Source organism: Pristis pectinata, chromosome 9 (assembly GCF_009764475.1).
Source record: "Pristis pectinata isolate sPriPec2 chromosome 9, sPriPec2.1.pri, whole genome shotgun sequence".
NCBI classification, from domain to species: Eukaryota; Metazoa; Chordata; class Chondrichthyes; order Rhinopristiformes; family Pristidae; genus Pristis; species Pristis pectinata.
This window is the reverse complement of record NC_067413.1, coordinates 53319527-53334979: the sequence shown is the minus strand read 5'-3', so window position 1 is coordinate 53334979 and position 15453 is coordinate 53319527. Positions and strand designations below refer to the sequence as shown.

Genomic DNA, 15453 nt, shown 5'->3' with positions numbered 1-15453 from the left:
CACCAGGCAGGATTCAACAGCAATAGACAGCCTGCAGGAGAGATGTACAAGGAGGTTTCCAGAACTGGAGAATTAAAGTTAAGATTGTCTCTGTCTAGACTGGGGTTGTTTTCTTTGGAACAAAGGAATTAAGTAAAGTGAATGAAATTTATCAGAGGCCTAGACAAGCCAAATAGCAAGGAGTTATTATCCCTAACAGTAAGGTAAGTAACTGGGGACATAGACTGGTAAAGGGCTAGAGGCAGATGAATAGGAATTATTTTACTGGACAAGCAGTGGGGTATGGAACTCACTGCATTAAAAATCCTCACCACATCTAAAAAGTACCTGGATGAGCACTTAAAGAGCTGTAACCTGCAGTTATGTAGTAAGAACAGGGAAGCAGGATTAACCCGAATTCCAATTATAGTGATCTTTCTGTGCCATAAATTTCTATAATTCTATAAAGTGTGTTATTTGATAAGTGCCTGCATGGTTGGTAAATGGAAAGAATTACTGCCATGATGGTATTCACCCTCAGAGGAGATTGAGGAGATTCATTCAAGAATCAGTAGTTGATATGCATGAAGACTAAAGCGACTGGACATCTAATCTCAAGCAGCATTCACAGACATGGAAATGGATCACTGTGATGACAATAAGGACTATTAGGCAATCAGTCAAGTGTTGCCAGAGACTGTGAACTGTGTTGGAGCACATCAGGGTCCTGTGTTTGGGAGAAAGTTTTTTTCCTTCAAATCATTAATAATTCATGCAGTGCTGCAGTTGATATGTGCTTGTGAGTGACTTTGAGCAGTCCTAAAATACAGTAATCTCTTAAACAAACCTGCAAGTACATGGGTGAGATGAGAATGACTGTGCTGCAAATCTTGAGGTTTAAAATCTTGTTTGAGAGAGGGACTCTGACAGCACTTCTAGGAATGAGCTTTCTTTGGCCAACCTGACACAGGGATCCTAAATGAATGGTTCTTGCAGGCAAGTACCCTGTGCAAGACCCTGCTTGGCGAGGACTCTGGTACACTTTGCATACAGCACAATCTTGATTTAGAGGCCTTCCCTGGTTTTCATGAAGTTTCTGGTGGCATCAGGGCTCTCGCTATAGCTGCGCTCTACTGCAGCATCTGGACCTCTCAGAGGCCAAGAAGCCACTTCCAAGGTGGCTGTCCATCCTTCATGCATATCCACTCCTGGGATGCTATGGGCCCTGATAAATGATAAATAGCTCTGATAGACTAAGAATGAAGGAGTCACACAAATTGCATGGGTCCTTCCATATCTCCTCCCATGTAGTCCCTGTGGTGTGCTGTAGTGTTTCCAAGGTCTGTAGTCCATTTCCACATCTTCCAGCAAGAGCATGAGTGGCAGAGAAAGTACAAGGAAGACTCAGCATTATGTGCAGACCAGGCAATCTGTGCACAAGCAGCCCACTACACAGTGCTCACTGACCTACATATTACGACAGTGGAGGCAGCTCCAAGCAGAGCAATCCCATCAGTCCCATCCTCCCTCTAATTGTCCCGTGAGCCCACAACTTATTCTCTCATACATGCTCATTAATTCCCCTTTGATTCTTCTGCTACTTACCTGCCCTGTTCATATTTTACAGTAGCCAATGTCTTTGGGATGTGGGAGGAAACTGGAGTACTGGAGGAAACCCACGCTGTCACAGGGAGAAGGTACAAGCTCCAAACAGACTGGACTTGAGGTCAGGATCAAACCCAGGTTGCTGAAGCCAAGGGACAGCAAAGGTGCAACTGGCATGGAATGCAACTTGTCTGGGGAAGTGTTTGAACACGCTGACTGGTTTGTGAATATCAAGAGTTTTTTTTTTTAAAACAGATGTGGTTGAAATTCACTTTGTAAGACAACAAACGGGCATTGACTTCATCATCATAGGTGAGAGTTTCATACGAGATCAGCACTTCCAGTATCCATAAAACCTCCATGTAAACGCAGAGGTCAAACTTCTTGTGTGACACAGAGCAGCCTGGAAACAATTGCAACTTTGTTCAACTGCATATTTAACCCATTTTCCACTGAGCAACACTGCTTTTCTCCCCTACACGAGAATATTCTCAGCCAACATCTCCACTGGCTTGTGTTACAAAATTAGAGATACAATACTCCAAAGCCCATTAAAGCTGTTGTAGTATGCAACGTTTTGATCTCCTTATTTAGAGGAGGATTAAGAGGATTTCTTATTTTGCCCACTCTCTTTGGAGTTTAGAAGAATGATAAATGATCATGATGAAATATACAAGGTTTCTGGGGGAGTGGGTGGTGGTTGAAAGGGTAGATGTTCAGAACATGTCCCCTCATGCAGGAATCTAGAACCAGAGGACAGTTTCGGAACAAATGATTATTCATTTAAGGTGAAGATTAAGGTTGTCTCACAGGGTTGTCAATCTTTGGAACTCTCTTCCCCAGAGAGTTATGGAGGTTGACCCAGTGAATGTATTAAAGACCAAAACATTTTTTTTGGATTGCAGAGAAATCAAGGAAAACAAGAAAAGTGGAGACCAAGATCAGATCAGCCATGATCTTGTTGAATGGTAGAGCAGGCTCAAGGAGACAAGTGGCCTACTCCTGCTCCTAATTTCCAATTTCGTTATCCTCTTCTTCAAAACCCCAGAGAGCAGGCAAGGGGCCTTAGTTATCAGAGTCTTCAATTCATCTGAAAAATACATTTCCAGCAGTCCAGCTCTCCCTCTGGAGTGTCATACTAGATTTCTATGCTCTGGAGTAGGAGTTGAATCTGGAACCTCCTGACTTAGAAGAATGCTACCAAACTGACCCTCAGCTGACAAAACTGACAAAGATAATGGTTAATGACAGGAAAATCTGTGTACTTGGCTCTATTCCCAAGGCCAACGGCAGGGAATATAAATATTGTAATTATATTAGAATGCAGGGTCATTAAGTGGAATTTGAGAAAAGATAAGAGGCAGGAGGGAGAATCTAACTCCTGGCAGCATTGCTGTAGCACATTGATTACATTTGCTTTTAAGAATATACTTCCTATACCAGTTTCCCAGTCAACTTTTTCTGCATTACATGTTTAAAAGTAAATTCAAGTAAATTCTCAAAGTCATAAAAATCCTCATTCCCGGTCTTTTATTTTCCCTATGGCTTTATATAACAGAGAAGAATGCAATCCAACTTCCACAAAAGCAGCCAGAGACTCTGCAAGATGACATGGAAACTATCCAGCAGCAGACCAATCAATAAAATACAGCGATGATACAAAAGGAGATCATTTGCTACTATAGACATGTCTTTTGGAATTTCAGATAAGGATGACCAGACATCCAAGGCCTAATTACTTTCTCTGCCCAACACCCTGAATAAGGTCCGCTTCAACAATAGATTGCAGTATGTTACAAGTCAGGGGTCGAGGTGTTGGGGTACGTAATAGCCATGATGGTGTTAATAATGTCTAACAGAAAAATATCAGAAACTAGAAAGTAAATTAAATGCCTTTCAGATTCAGGGACAGTAACGAACAGAGGTTTAATTTATATATTGCATTTAACTGCCTCAGGACATCCAATAACAATTTACAATTAATGAACTACTTCTGAAATTTAGTCACTTTGTTCAGTCTGCAATCACTGGCAATTGACATACAGCATGATACCACCAAACCGGAATAAATAATCAATCCAATATTTTGTTTTTGGTGGTAGTGGTTGAGGAATAGATTCAGTTAGGACAGAATAACCCCAATAAGATTACTTGTAAATACGAGTAATTCCTTACCCAACTTTCATTAATATCCACAAAACTGTTGCGACAGTTCCTGTGATAGGTAGTTATGAAATAAAATTATTTGAGGGAAAATCACTACAAAATATGCCAAGGTAGTTACAAACTAAGCTGCACACATTTGATATGACATATCCTTGTATTGATATATTAAAAATAAAGTTTTTAAAGAACCTAACTGACATAATAATTATATAATATGTCTAATAAACAGTAAACCAGTGGCTGAGAGACTCCCTGAGGATTCCAACTGCCATATGAAATTCACATAACTGAATACCTCAGAAGAAGTGATTTCTCCTACACAGTCTGCAAATTATCACAGGGTCATTTCAAGAGCACACCATTGACAGAAAACAGGCTCCATTTTCCTCTAATACTGGTACAGGAAGGTCAATACCAAATTCCAGGGTGTAGAATGCACAAGGAGAAGTGTCTGCGTGTGTGTCTGTGTCTGTGTCTGCGTGTGTCTGTCTGTCTGCGTGTGTGTGTGCCTCTCTCTCTGTCTCTGTGTGTCTGTGGTGTGTGTGTGTTTGTGTGTGTTCATGTCTGTGCCTGTGGAAAGAGGACGAACTGAAATTATTCCTTCCCCCTAACTAAACGAGTCTCTTTAATTATAAAAAGAATCTGAAGGGGCACTTGCATCCTACACAACCAGCCAGCTTCACTCACCGTGTATTCTATGGTCCCTTTGGGTTTCTGGGAAGACATCCACCGTGTATCTTTCTTCTCCTGAAGCTTTTTCTGCCCGGTATCTGAAAGCAGGCGAGGTAAGGTGCGTATTAGTTCCATGCTTTTGTTTCCCCCGGCTAGTCACAGGGCTCTTGAACCCAGCTTGGCTGAGGGACAAGCTCATTTATCTCCAACCTCACACTCAAAAGCAACGCCTCTAATTTCATAATAATAAAATGACACTTTCCTTCTCCCAGTCGCTAATTCACTGGACCAGTTTAGACTGTTCACAAGATATTAAAAAATGCATATGAATCAGCATTCAAGGAGCCTGATCAATGCTGAAGGTGGCTTTACGCATCAGAAGGAGTTTGCCTTCATTACCAATGCACAATTCATTTGAATCCATTCTCCATCCGCAAGCTGTTTTCTCAATAGGAGGGACGCATTCCAGTGCTTAACCCTTACACTGCTAAACTTCAGTCTGTCTGTAATGAGCTTGTACTCTGCTACATAATGACACTTAGGATATTTTGTTTTAAAGGAGCTGTAGTGGCCCATTTCTTATTTGTAATTTGATACTGTGTCCTGCAGTGAGATGCAGGTTAGGTTTTAAGCGGGGCTGACATTTCAAAGTCATTACATATATCGACAAGCAGGCTAAAGGGAAAATTCCCACAAATACAGAATTTTATAAAAACCTAAAATAATAAAATACTTAGTTACTGTTCGTTCAGAAATCTTTGTCTAAAAATCTTTAATACAATGGAACGTCTGCCAGTTTTGACAACACCATGGTGATGACAATGGTGCACACCTAATTACCCTAATGGTCAAGTTGTATCAAACAAAGCTAAAGAATTTGTTAAAGGAGTGCGGTAAAGAATCACCAGAATAATGTAGGTAACAGTGGTGAAATTATGACATAATATAGAAAACACTATGACTTTTACTGGGAAGAATATCTAAAATGGGGAAGGGGAGCTGGGGTACAGAGACACTTAAATTAAAGCACGGTCAGTGACATCAGGAAGTTCAATCCAAAAGTCAGATTGATCATTATTTGCTCCACAATATATTAATGATTATAGAATCGAAAGGATTTAACTAGAGATGATCAAATGGAATAAGTGGGTTGAGTGGTGGAGAATGGCCCACTCTCTTCCCACATTCCTTTAGTGCACCTTTCTTGGGAATTCTTGGTTCAGAAAATGGTTAATAAGTAATGACTTTATTTAGTCTAACAGAAAAAAAACGAGTCACATAGCTTGACAAAGTCCAGACTGATCCATTGATAACAAAACCAGTTGTGTAATGATATATTCAAAATAAGCAGGTGTTAGTTCAACTAAGCAAGTAAAGCTGGAGAATTGTTCGGTGGCTGTTCGAGATTTAAGGAGAAGGATGGCAGGGCTGAGAGAATTGCTGAGGCAAGATGGCTCAGATCCACATTTCCTTACAATATAGGAGGCAGCCCTTCAAGTCTATGCCAGCTCACAGGGAAAGCCCATTCCCCCTCTAATTTCCCCTGTAACCTATTCTCCCCACATTTCCATCAATTCTATCACCCACCTACATCAGGGGGAAGCTACAATGGCAAAATAATCTGACAATCTGCATGTCTTTAGGGTTGGAAAGTAACCAGATCAGGACAGATGAGGGAGTAGGTTCAAGGAGCAGCCACAGATTTACAAAAAACTAATAAAATTGACAGAATCAGCTGCTTGAGCTTGAGAAAAACTGGCCAAATAGGTTTAATCAAAATAAGATAGAAGAGTTCTGAGGCAGGTAACAGTGCAACAGAGCCAGCAAGGAAGAAACCAATGGCACCATGGGTGCAACATCTGAAGTCAGACGTAAAGCACAAGAAAGACAAGTCATGTTAACTAGCAAAAACACCTAAAGTTTACCTTAACTATAAAATTCTAACCCAGTTGCAGCTTGAGGACCCACCTATGTTTTGAAAAAGTCTAACAAGATCACTAACAGTGCTGCACAACACCAATAGTAACTTCTGCAGAACACCAGCAGACAGTCCATAAGGATGATTCTGGCTGCAGTTGCCTATCACTTTAATCCTCCATCCCACTCCGAGTTTAGTCTCCTACACTGTTCCAACGAAGACCAATATAAGCTCAAGGAACAGCACCTCATCCTCCATATGGAGGCACTGCAGCCCTTGGGACTCATCCAGCTGTACATTACTCAGTTTTTCTCTCTCCACAGATGCTTCCAGGCCTTCTGAATATTTTCAGCATTCTCTTTTATTTCCAGCAGTTGCTGTTTTCTGCATCTCATACTTCGAGCATTGTTTTTTTTAAAGCCCATCTCTTCTCTTTTTTCAATCATCTTCTCTATGCTTTCCCTCCAGACAGGTAGCTCCAGTTTCTCTCAGCTGGCACCAGCACCAACTGTCAGCCAGCTTCTCCTGGTCCCACCTGATCATGGACATACATTTTGTTCTTCCAATGCTTCCCCTTCTCTACAATATTAACTCAGTTTCTCTCTCCATATATGCCGCCTGATCTGCTAAGTACCTCAGGCATCTTCGGTTTTTATTTCAGATTTCCAATAACTGGTCAGACCCCACTTGGAGTATTGTGCTCAGTTCTGGTTGCCTCACCACAGGAAAGATGTGGAAGCCATAGAGAGGGTGCAGAGGAGATTTACAAGGACGCTGCCTGGAATGCAGAGCATGCCTTATGAAAGCAGGCTGAGGGAACTTGGCCTTTTCTCCTTGGAGAGACGGAGGATGAGGGGGGACCTGACAGAGGTGTATAAGATGATGAGAGGTATTGATTGGGTAGATAGTCAGAGGCTTTTCCCCAGGGCTGAATTGGTGGCCACAAGAGGACATAGGTTTAAGGTGCTGGGGAGCAGATATAGAGGAGATGTCAGGGGTAAGTTTTTTTTTTTACTCAGAGAGTGGTGAGTCTGTGGAATGGGCTGCCGGAAACGGTGGTGGAGGCGGATATGATAGGGTCTTTCAAGAGACTGTTAGATAGGTACATGGAGCTGAATAAAATAGAGGGTTATGGGTAAGCCTAGTAACTTCTAGGGTAGGGACATGTTCAGCACAGCTTTGTGGGCCAAAGGGCCTGAATTGTGTGTAGTTTTTATGCTCTATGTAGTTGTTATTTTACTTTTCACATCAACAGCTTACATTCCAATACTGGTTTAATGTGAATTCTCCAAGAATGATGCAAACTATGCATAATTTGACTTGCTGCTTTAAAAGGGTTAATGGGAATTAAACTAGATACAACTTGCTTTCCACACCAACTTAATTTCAATTGAACTATTGACAGATGCTCATCGTCTAAAATAGGATTTTTCAAAATTAATTTACAGGATGGCAGGCCAGCTTTTAATCCCCATTCCTAATATCCCTCAAAGGCTGATGGGATGCTTTTTGAACAGCTGCAATCCTTCCAGTGATGGCTGAGCACATTACTATTTTGTAGAGAATTCCAATATTTGGAACCAATAACAAAGGCATGGCTACAGATTAAAGACTTAAAACGGGACATGAATCTGAGGGTAACTTGAGGTGGTGGTCTGATGCATCGGTTGTTCTTGTCCTTGTGAAGGTTCACTGTCAAAGAAGTCTTGAGACAAAACTGCAGTACATTTTGTGGCAGGTCCATGCTCTAAATTTGGTAATATGTAGTGCAGGGAGTGTATATTTATGTCGGTGCTTGGGATGCTAACCAAGTGTACTGGTTTGCTGCAATGCAAAAAGGCAACAAAAAAAACTGCAGACCACGTAGGAATCAAGCCTGCTCTGCCATTCAACATCATGTTAATATGTTGGGTGACTTCAACTCCAATTTCCATCCCGATTCTCATAGCCCTCCATTCCATTACAGTTCAAAAGTCCACCTTAGTCTCAAATATACTATGACTCAACATCCACGGCTCACTGGTGTTGACAAATCCAAAGATTCACAACCCTCAGAAAATAAAATACTTCCTACTGCAGTATTAAATGTCCAGAAACATTAGCTTTGTCTCTCTCTCTCTTTCTCTCCACAGATGCTGTCTAACCTGCTGAGCATTTTCAGCACATTATGTTTTAATTTCAGATTTCCAATATCTGCAGTTTCTTTCATTTTCAAACATCTAAATAAAAGATAAGCGTGGACCAGAAATAAATGTCTTAAGTTGGGGGATGGGGGGAGGCCAATTTCTCTCAAATAAATTTTGCCAGGTCAGGACCTGGCAAAGGTAAACTGGGCACATCTACTTGTGGGTAAATCTACAACTTCAGAAGGAGAAACAGCAAGAGTTCAGGGCCAACCTGTAACAAGTACAGGTAACCCTGGATATCCAGGGTTGGATAAAAAGAAAAAGGAACCATATAACAGTTATAGAGAACTAAAGAGACAGCCCAACAAGAGTATAAAAAAGCAGCGAGTGACCTTAAAAAAGAAACTAGTAAGGCAAAAATGGGTCACAAAATATCACTGGCAGACAGGATTAAAGTTAATAAATAAACAATGGAAGAAATCAACAGGTTAAGCAGCATCTGTAGAGGCAAAAGGGTAGTTGACCTTTCGGGTTGAGACCCTGCATCAGGATTAGGTTAATCCGAAAGGGTATTTTAAGTATATTAAGGGCAAAAGAATAACCAGGGAAACAAGAGAACAACAAGGGAAATCTGTGCGTACAGCCAGAATGTATGAGGTGAACTCTTAAATTAATATTCACAAAGGAAGCAGACTTTATATAGTTAGAGGATTCAGTGAAGGGTGAGGTGAAATTCTAGTGTGAGTCTCCATAAATAAAAAGCAAGTACTCAATTCTTTAGCAGGCTTAAAGGTGGATAAACCCCTAGGACCAAATGAGATTTATTCCAGGCTGCTTTGGGAGCAAGGAAAGAGATCACTGGGGCTCTGACAGATTTTTAAATCCTCGTGACCCACAAGTGAAGTACCGGATGACTGGCAGGCATCTTTATTCATGTATTTCTCTTGTACCTGCCAAACACAAATGACTGTATTAAATTCTAAAATCCTGGAATTCGGGATAAATGAGTTCAGCCACAATCTGTACTCTGCTCAGGACAACAGAAGCAAATACACAATAACACAGCAGGGAAGTACCTCAGCAGGTGTCACAATTGCCTCAGGTGCCCATGCTCTTATTCATGATCTTTGCATCCCACATATCCTAGGGCACAGTCTCTTCCCTCCAAAGGAGAGATGGAACTTCAAGCAGATGCTAAAGTGTCAGCTTCCCGAGTTTGGGTGGACTGACACCATCAGGTGGAGCACTGCTGCAGACTGTTCAAACTTCACTGCAGCTTCAGTATGTAGTTTTTCAGCAACAGGCTAGCTCTAAATGGCACCTAAAGCCTCCTCAAGGATGATATTTCTCCTGAAGCGCAACTGAAGTTTGAGACTAATGTAATTCTATGTAAAAATGGACATAATAAGTGGGATTTAATAATGCAAGAAATAGACATAGGCCATTTAGAGGCAAAGGAAAAGTGCTCTGCTTGAATGCTTCCCAGGCATCCTCTGAAATGTTCCTGCTTTTACTCCTCCCTTCCCCATAACAAAACTGCAATTCTTCTCTCTATCATACATGGTTTCCCCTGTCCTGGTGTAATGGATAGACTGCCATTGTATACTATCAACAGGAATGTCTGGTGTCCACAGAGATCTCCCACGCAGGGGAGAGAGTGAAACTGTGAAGAATGGAAGGGAAGAGATAGGTCTATTACCCTTCATTCAAACTTAACGGTCTATCAGTCGTGAAATCCATTAAAATTGATTAAAATGCATGACTTATTTGTGATGTTCAACATGTTCTCATTTTTACCCTCGACATTGCCCTGCACATTCCTGGATGCATTACTGGTAAAAACGTGAAACTTGCTGCCACAGGTTCCAACAAGATTGGTCTTGTGGTCCACAAAACAAAATGGAAGCTAAATTGGATCGCACTACAAGACCACTGCACAGATCGTGATGTACAATTAACCCAGCAGCCTTTTGATGCAGTCAGGCTGCACATAATATTACTGTACAAATTTTAATAAATATAGTAACCAGCCACCATTCTCTGCATGGTTCCCAATTTCACGAATGCCTAGCAACTGATCAAGGATGACACAGTGACACAGCTAGTACAACACCTACCTCACAGCTCGAACGACTGGGGTCTCTCTGTGACCCTATCCTCATTGTGCTCCAGCTTCCTCCCACATCCCAAAGACATGCAGGTTTAACACCAAGACATCCGGACCAAAAAACGGGTCATTTACCTTCCCTCCTCTCTTCTGTCACCAGGAAGACTTTGATCCTTTTATACCACTCTCTCAGCAAGTCATCAGCCTTTTTAATATCCACACAATACGCAACATTCCACTATCTCTCCTATACAGGAAATCTGGAACCCTGAAAAGGAGGAGATCTAGGAGACTGGAAGGCAATCTTCATGTTACCAAGGAACATCGAGTGGAAAACACCAGTGGAAATCTAGTCGCCGAGTAAAAACAGTGAAGTAAAAATAACAATTGGAGACAAAACCAAGTTTCCCCCAACATCACTCTTCCAGGAGCAATACACCAGAAATCTGTCTGCAGCCAATCATTTCTGTCAAAACCACCATCTCCCCCAAACCGGCTACAGTTCCCCACTCCACTGCTCCCCGCGTCCCCAGATTCTCTTCAGTTCTTCTCTTCCTCTTACAGTAATACTGAATTTCCCCAATCACAACACAAGTGGCATGTCTTTTCTCCCTATTTGTGCTACAATTATTTTGCCCACAGAGGCTGTGGTGAGCTCAATCTGATCCTCATCCCTCCTAATACTTGCCTCCTCCACTCTTTCCCTGCAACGGTTCCAGTAGCCTCCTATTATATAACCCTGCTTCTCCTAAAGAATCCAAACTCTTCTTCAGATTGTGTAATTCCACAAAAGAGGGCAGCACGGTAGCGTAGCGGTTAGCGTGACACTATTACAGCACCAGCGATCGGGGTTCGATTCCCGTCACTGTCTGTAAGGAATTTGTACATTCTCCCGTGTCTGCGTGGGTTTCCTCCGGGTGTTCCAGTTTCCTCCCACATTGCAAAGACGTGCAGGTAGGTTAATTTGGGTTAAAATGGGCAGTGCGGACTTGTTGGGCCAGAAGGGCCTGTTACCACGCTGTAAATAAAATTTTAAAAAATACTTAAGTCCATTGAAAAAGCATTCCATGATGTTATATACAGTACATCTTAGGAGCCTGCTCCACTATTTAATAACAACATAGGTTATCTGACAGCATCCTTGGCTCTGAAGTCCTGTCTATTCAAAGTAATCTCGTCAACCAATATACATATTTCATTATTAGTTCGTTTTTTCAATCCAGCAGAATGTGAAATAATTTGACCACGGATATACACTTTAAAGGTATCCCATAGTATCCCATCAGAAATTTCTTCTGTAGAGTTAGTTGAAAAGAAAAAGGCAATTTGTTCTTTAATAAAATTAATAAAGTTTAAATCCTGAAGCAGAGAAGAATTGAACTGCCATTGCTTGGCACCAAAAATTACTTCAGTTAATTTAATTGATAGTTTCAAGGGTGCATGATCAGAAACGGTGATTGCATCATACAGATCAATAACAGATGGAGCTAATCGAGAGTTGATAAAGAAATAATCAATTCTAGAGTAATTGTGGTAAACATGAGAAAAGAATGAAAACTCTATCATTAGGGTGCAAAAACCTGCAAACTTCTAAAATTCCAGAATCAACTAAGAAGGAATTGATAAAGGTAGCAGATTTGTCTGGAAGTACCTGATTGGATGCAGACATATCCATCAAAGGGTTCAAACAACAGTTGAAATCTCCACCCATAATCAACGTATATTGATTTAAGTTAGGAAGAGATGCAAATAAATGTTTAAAGAACTTGGGGTAATCGACATTAGGTGCATAAACATTAACCATTACAACTTTTTTTGTTATGAAGTAAACCAGTAATTAATAAAAATCTACTGTTTGGGTCTGAACTTGTTTCGTAATGAACAAATGAAATCGAGGAATCTATAAAAATAGAAACTCCTTTCACCTTGGCTTGTGAATTAGGTGGAATTGTTGACCTTTCCAAAACCTAAAAAAAACGCTGATTATCCTCCTCCCTAATATGAGTCTCCTGAGCAAAAATATTCTGAGCATTCAATCTATGGAAAACTTTAAAAAATCTTCTTCCGTTTAATCGGATGGTTTAAACCATTCGTATTCCATGAAACAAAGTTAATAATATTATCCATTTTACTTAAATAAGCATATGGTACGTAAAGGGTTAACCTTACTGCATAGGAGGCATTAATCAGGAAGAGGAAAAAAAGTTCAAAGGGGAGCTGGATCTTACAACAATCCAGACATATTTGTAGTTTTAAATCAGCCCAGAAAGGAAAACCTAAACTAGGAATAGCCCCACCCCCCAGCCACAAAAGCCCAAAAACTGGACAATAGACAGCCTGAAAGCTACCTACGAATTCCCTGAACCCCACCTCTCTTGATGGCAAATCTCCAAATTAAAAGGAATGCAAAACACCATCATTAGTCAAAACATTAAGATAGAAGTACCATAAACATTTCAGACATATAAACATACAAAGAAAAACAGGTTACTAGAATCTTCTACAGTTAAAAATTCTGAAAGATGACAGTTAAAAAAAAAGTCTTACTAATATTTCAAAGAAAAAAAAATCACCAAGTCAGATTCTTAATTATTTCAAAAATAAACAATTAAAAATAATAAAGTAAAATAATAAAAGGAAAGAAAAAATTATAAGAGCATGATAAATATCCATACTCCAGAACCAAACACGATAGTGTTAACAAAGGACAAAGAACTCTGGACTTTAAAAAGTTCAGATCCATGAGCTAGTTATTGACTTATAAACCGAAGATATGAAAAATAAAAAAACAGTACATTTATTGGTCATCTGAAGTCGAAAGTTGATCGTCAAGAAACTTTTCAGCTTCGTCCACTGATCCAAACCATTTACATGATTTATCAGGGAGAACAACCCTTAAATGAGCTGGAAATAGCAGTGTAGGTTGAAATTTCCTTTGATACAGCTGCGATGTGATCGGTGTAAAAAGCAACCTCTCTCATAATTTCTGGACGGTAATCTTCAACCAGACAGAACTTAAAATCTTTGTATTGAATAATTCCTTTACGACAAGCATATTCGAATTAAATGCTCTTTAGTATTCACATAGTGGAATCTCAATATTACTAGTCATGGTTTTTGCTCTTCAAGCGGTTTAGGTCTTAGAGCTCTATGAGCCCGATCAAGGATAGGGTGAGCAGAGAAAACTTCAGAGCCAAACACATCCATCAAAAATTTGGAAAAGAATTCAATAGGATTCCCATTCCCACACCGACATATCTGTCCACGGCCTCCTCTACTGCCAAGTTGAGGTTAGACACGGATTAGAGGAAAAGGACCTCATATTCCACCTTGGTAGTCTCCAACCTGATGGCATGAACATTGATTTCCCTAACTTCTGGTAAGCACTACTCTCTGTCCCCACTTTTTCCCCCCTTATCCCACCGGCCCCATCACCCCCTCTCTTTCCCCTACCCCGCCCTCTCGATTTACCCATTACCCACACATTCCTCCCTCTGGTTCCTCTCTTCACCTCCTTCCCATTATTCCATGGTCGACTGTCCTCCCCTATCAGATTCCTCAGTCCTTTGTTACTTCCACCTATCACCTCCCAGCTTTTTACATCATTCCCACTCTCCCCCCTCCCACACCTGCCTATCACTCCCCCGCTCACCGGGTCCAGCTCTTATCCCACCCCTTCCCCCCCCCCCCCCCACCCCCCACATTTTTTTTATACTGGCTATCTACCCTCCTTTTTCCAGTCCTGATGAAGGGGCTTGTCTTGAAACGTCGACTGTCCATTTCCCTCCATCGATGCTGCCTGGCCCACTGAGTTCCTCCAGCATTTTGTGTGATACTCTTAACATGCCAGTTTAGATTTTATCCACTGGTGAAGTGGCCCTCCAGACACACCAAGCAGGAGATTCAATGGCACACACACGTTCAATTGGAACAGAGTTATCAAGATGCACAAATTGAAAGTTAGGATAAATTTTCAGCTATTGTCTTTGAGTCCCACAACCAATATTTTGCTTAAAGAAAGCTTTTTTCTTAAAATAAATATGTTATTAATTCCACACTTCCCATGTCCATTTATACACTTACTTCCCCTTTAAAAACTGCAACAGGTTCTGTGTCAATGGCTATCCTGGAAGGATCCCACTCTGTCACAACCCCAAGGGTGAAATAATACTTTAAGATAGATTTCGGATTCTCTTAGATGTCTCTTTGTTCAGCATTCCACAGGAAAAGGAAATTTCACTTCTTCTCAACCAAATTATTTGAGCCACTTCTATCAGGATCATAATCAGGGCCTTTGGAATTCTACCTCATGGCTAATTTCTGGAACAGTCACAAATATAGTTTGTTGTACATTCTCCAACATCTGCCAGTCATTTTGGGACAGTACTGCCCAAAAATTAGAATGCTCCAAAATAGGAGTCCTTAAACTTAAACTCAAGCTGCATGACTACAGGTTGAACTTTGAGATTTCTTCACCAGAACTGTGACTGAACTATCTATTGAACACTGACCACACCTCCTTCCCTCACACTAATTTAAATTCTGCCCATATATATACGCATCTGCATGTGTGCCAGCCACTTCATCCAACTGTACCTCAGATATGGGCATCAGAGGACTGGAACAGGCTGGACTTGAGACACTCATTTAAGTGGAGAGATTCCTGGCACTTGCAGATTAATTAGATCACATAGAGGATGAAGCTAGTGTGCTTGCTCTCCAGAGAGACAGCTCATATGTCAGTTCTATTCCAGGCAGCAATATATACAGGATGGCTGGTATGCATGCATCATAAGATGCAAGAGATATTGTGGAGATTTGGAAAGCTCATCTGCAACTTCCTGCAGGTCTATTTTGTGCTAGGAGTGCGTCATTCTGTT

General features: G+C 40.9%; 1 protein-coding gene across 4 annotated transcripts in view; it reads right to left on the bottom strand.

Moving 5' to 3' along the window:
* Nucleotides 1-15453, bottom strand: part of oxr1a (oxidation resistance 1a) — a 387780-nt gene that overhangs the window by 163427 nt on the left and 208900 nt on the right. For all 4 annotated transcript variants that reach the window (XM_052023890.1, XM_052023892.1, XM_052023891.1 and 1 more), the window contains one exon: nucleotides 4438-4520. In XM_052023890.1, coding sequence (XP_051879850.1) covers nucleotides 4438-4520 — 83 coding nt within the window. The remainder of the gene's footprint in view (nucleotides 1-4437; nucleotides 4521-15453) is intronic.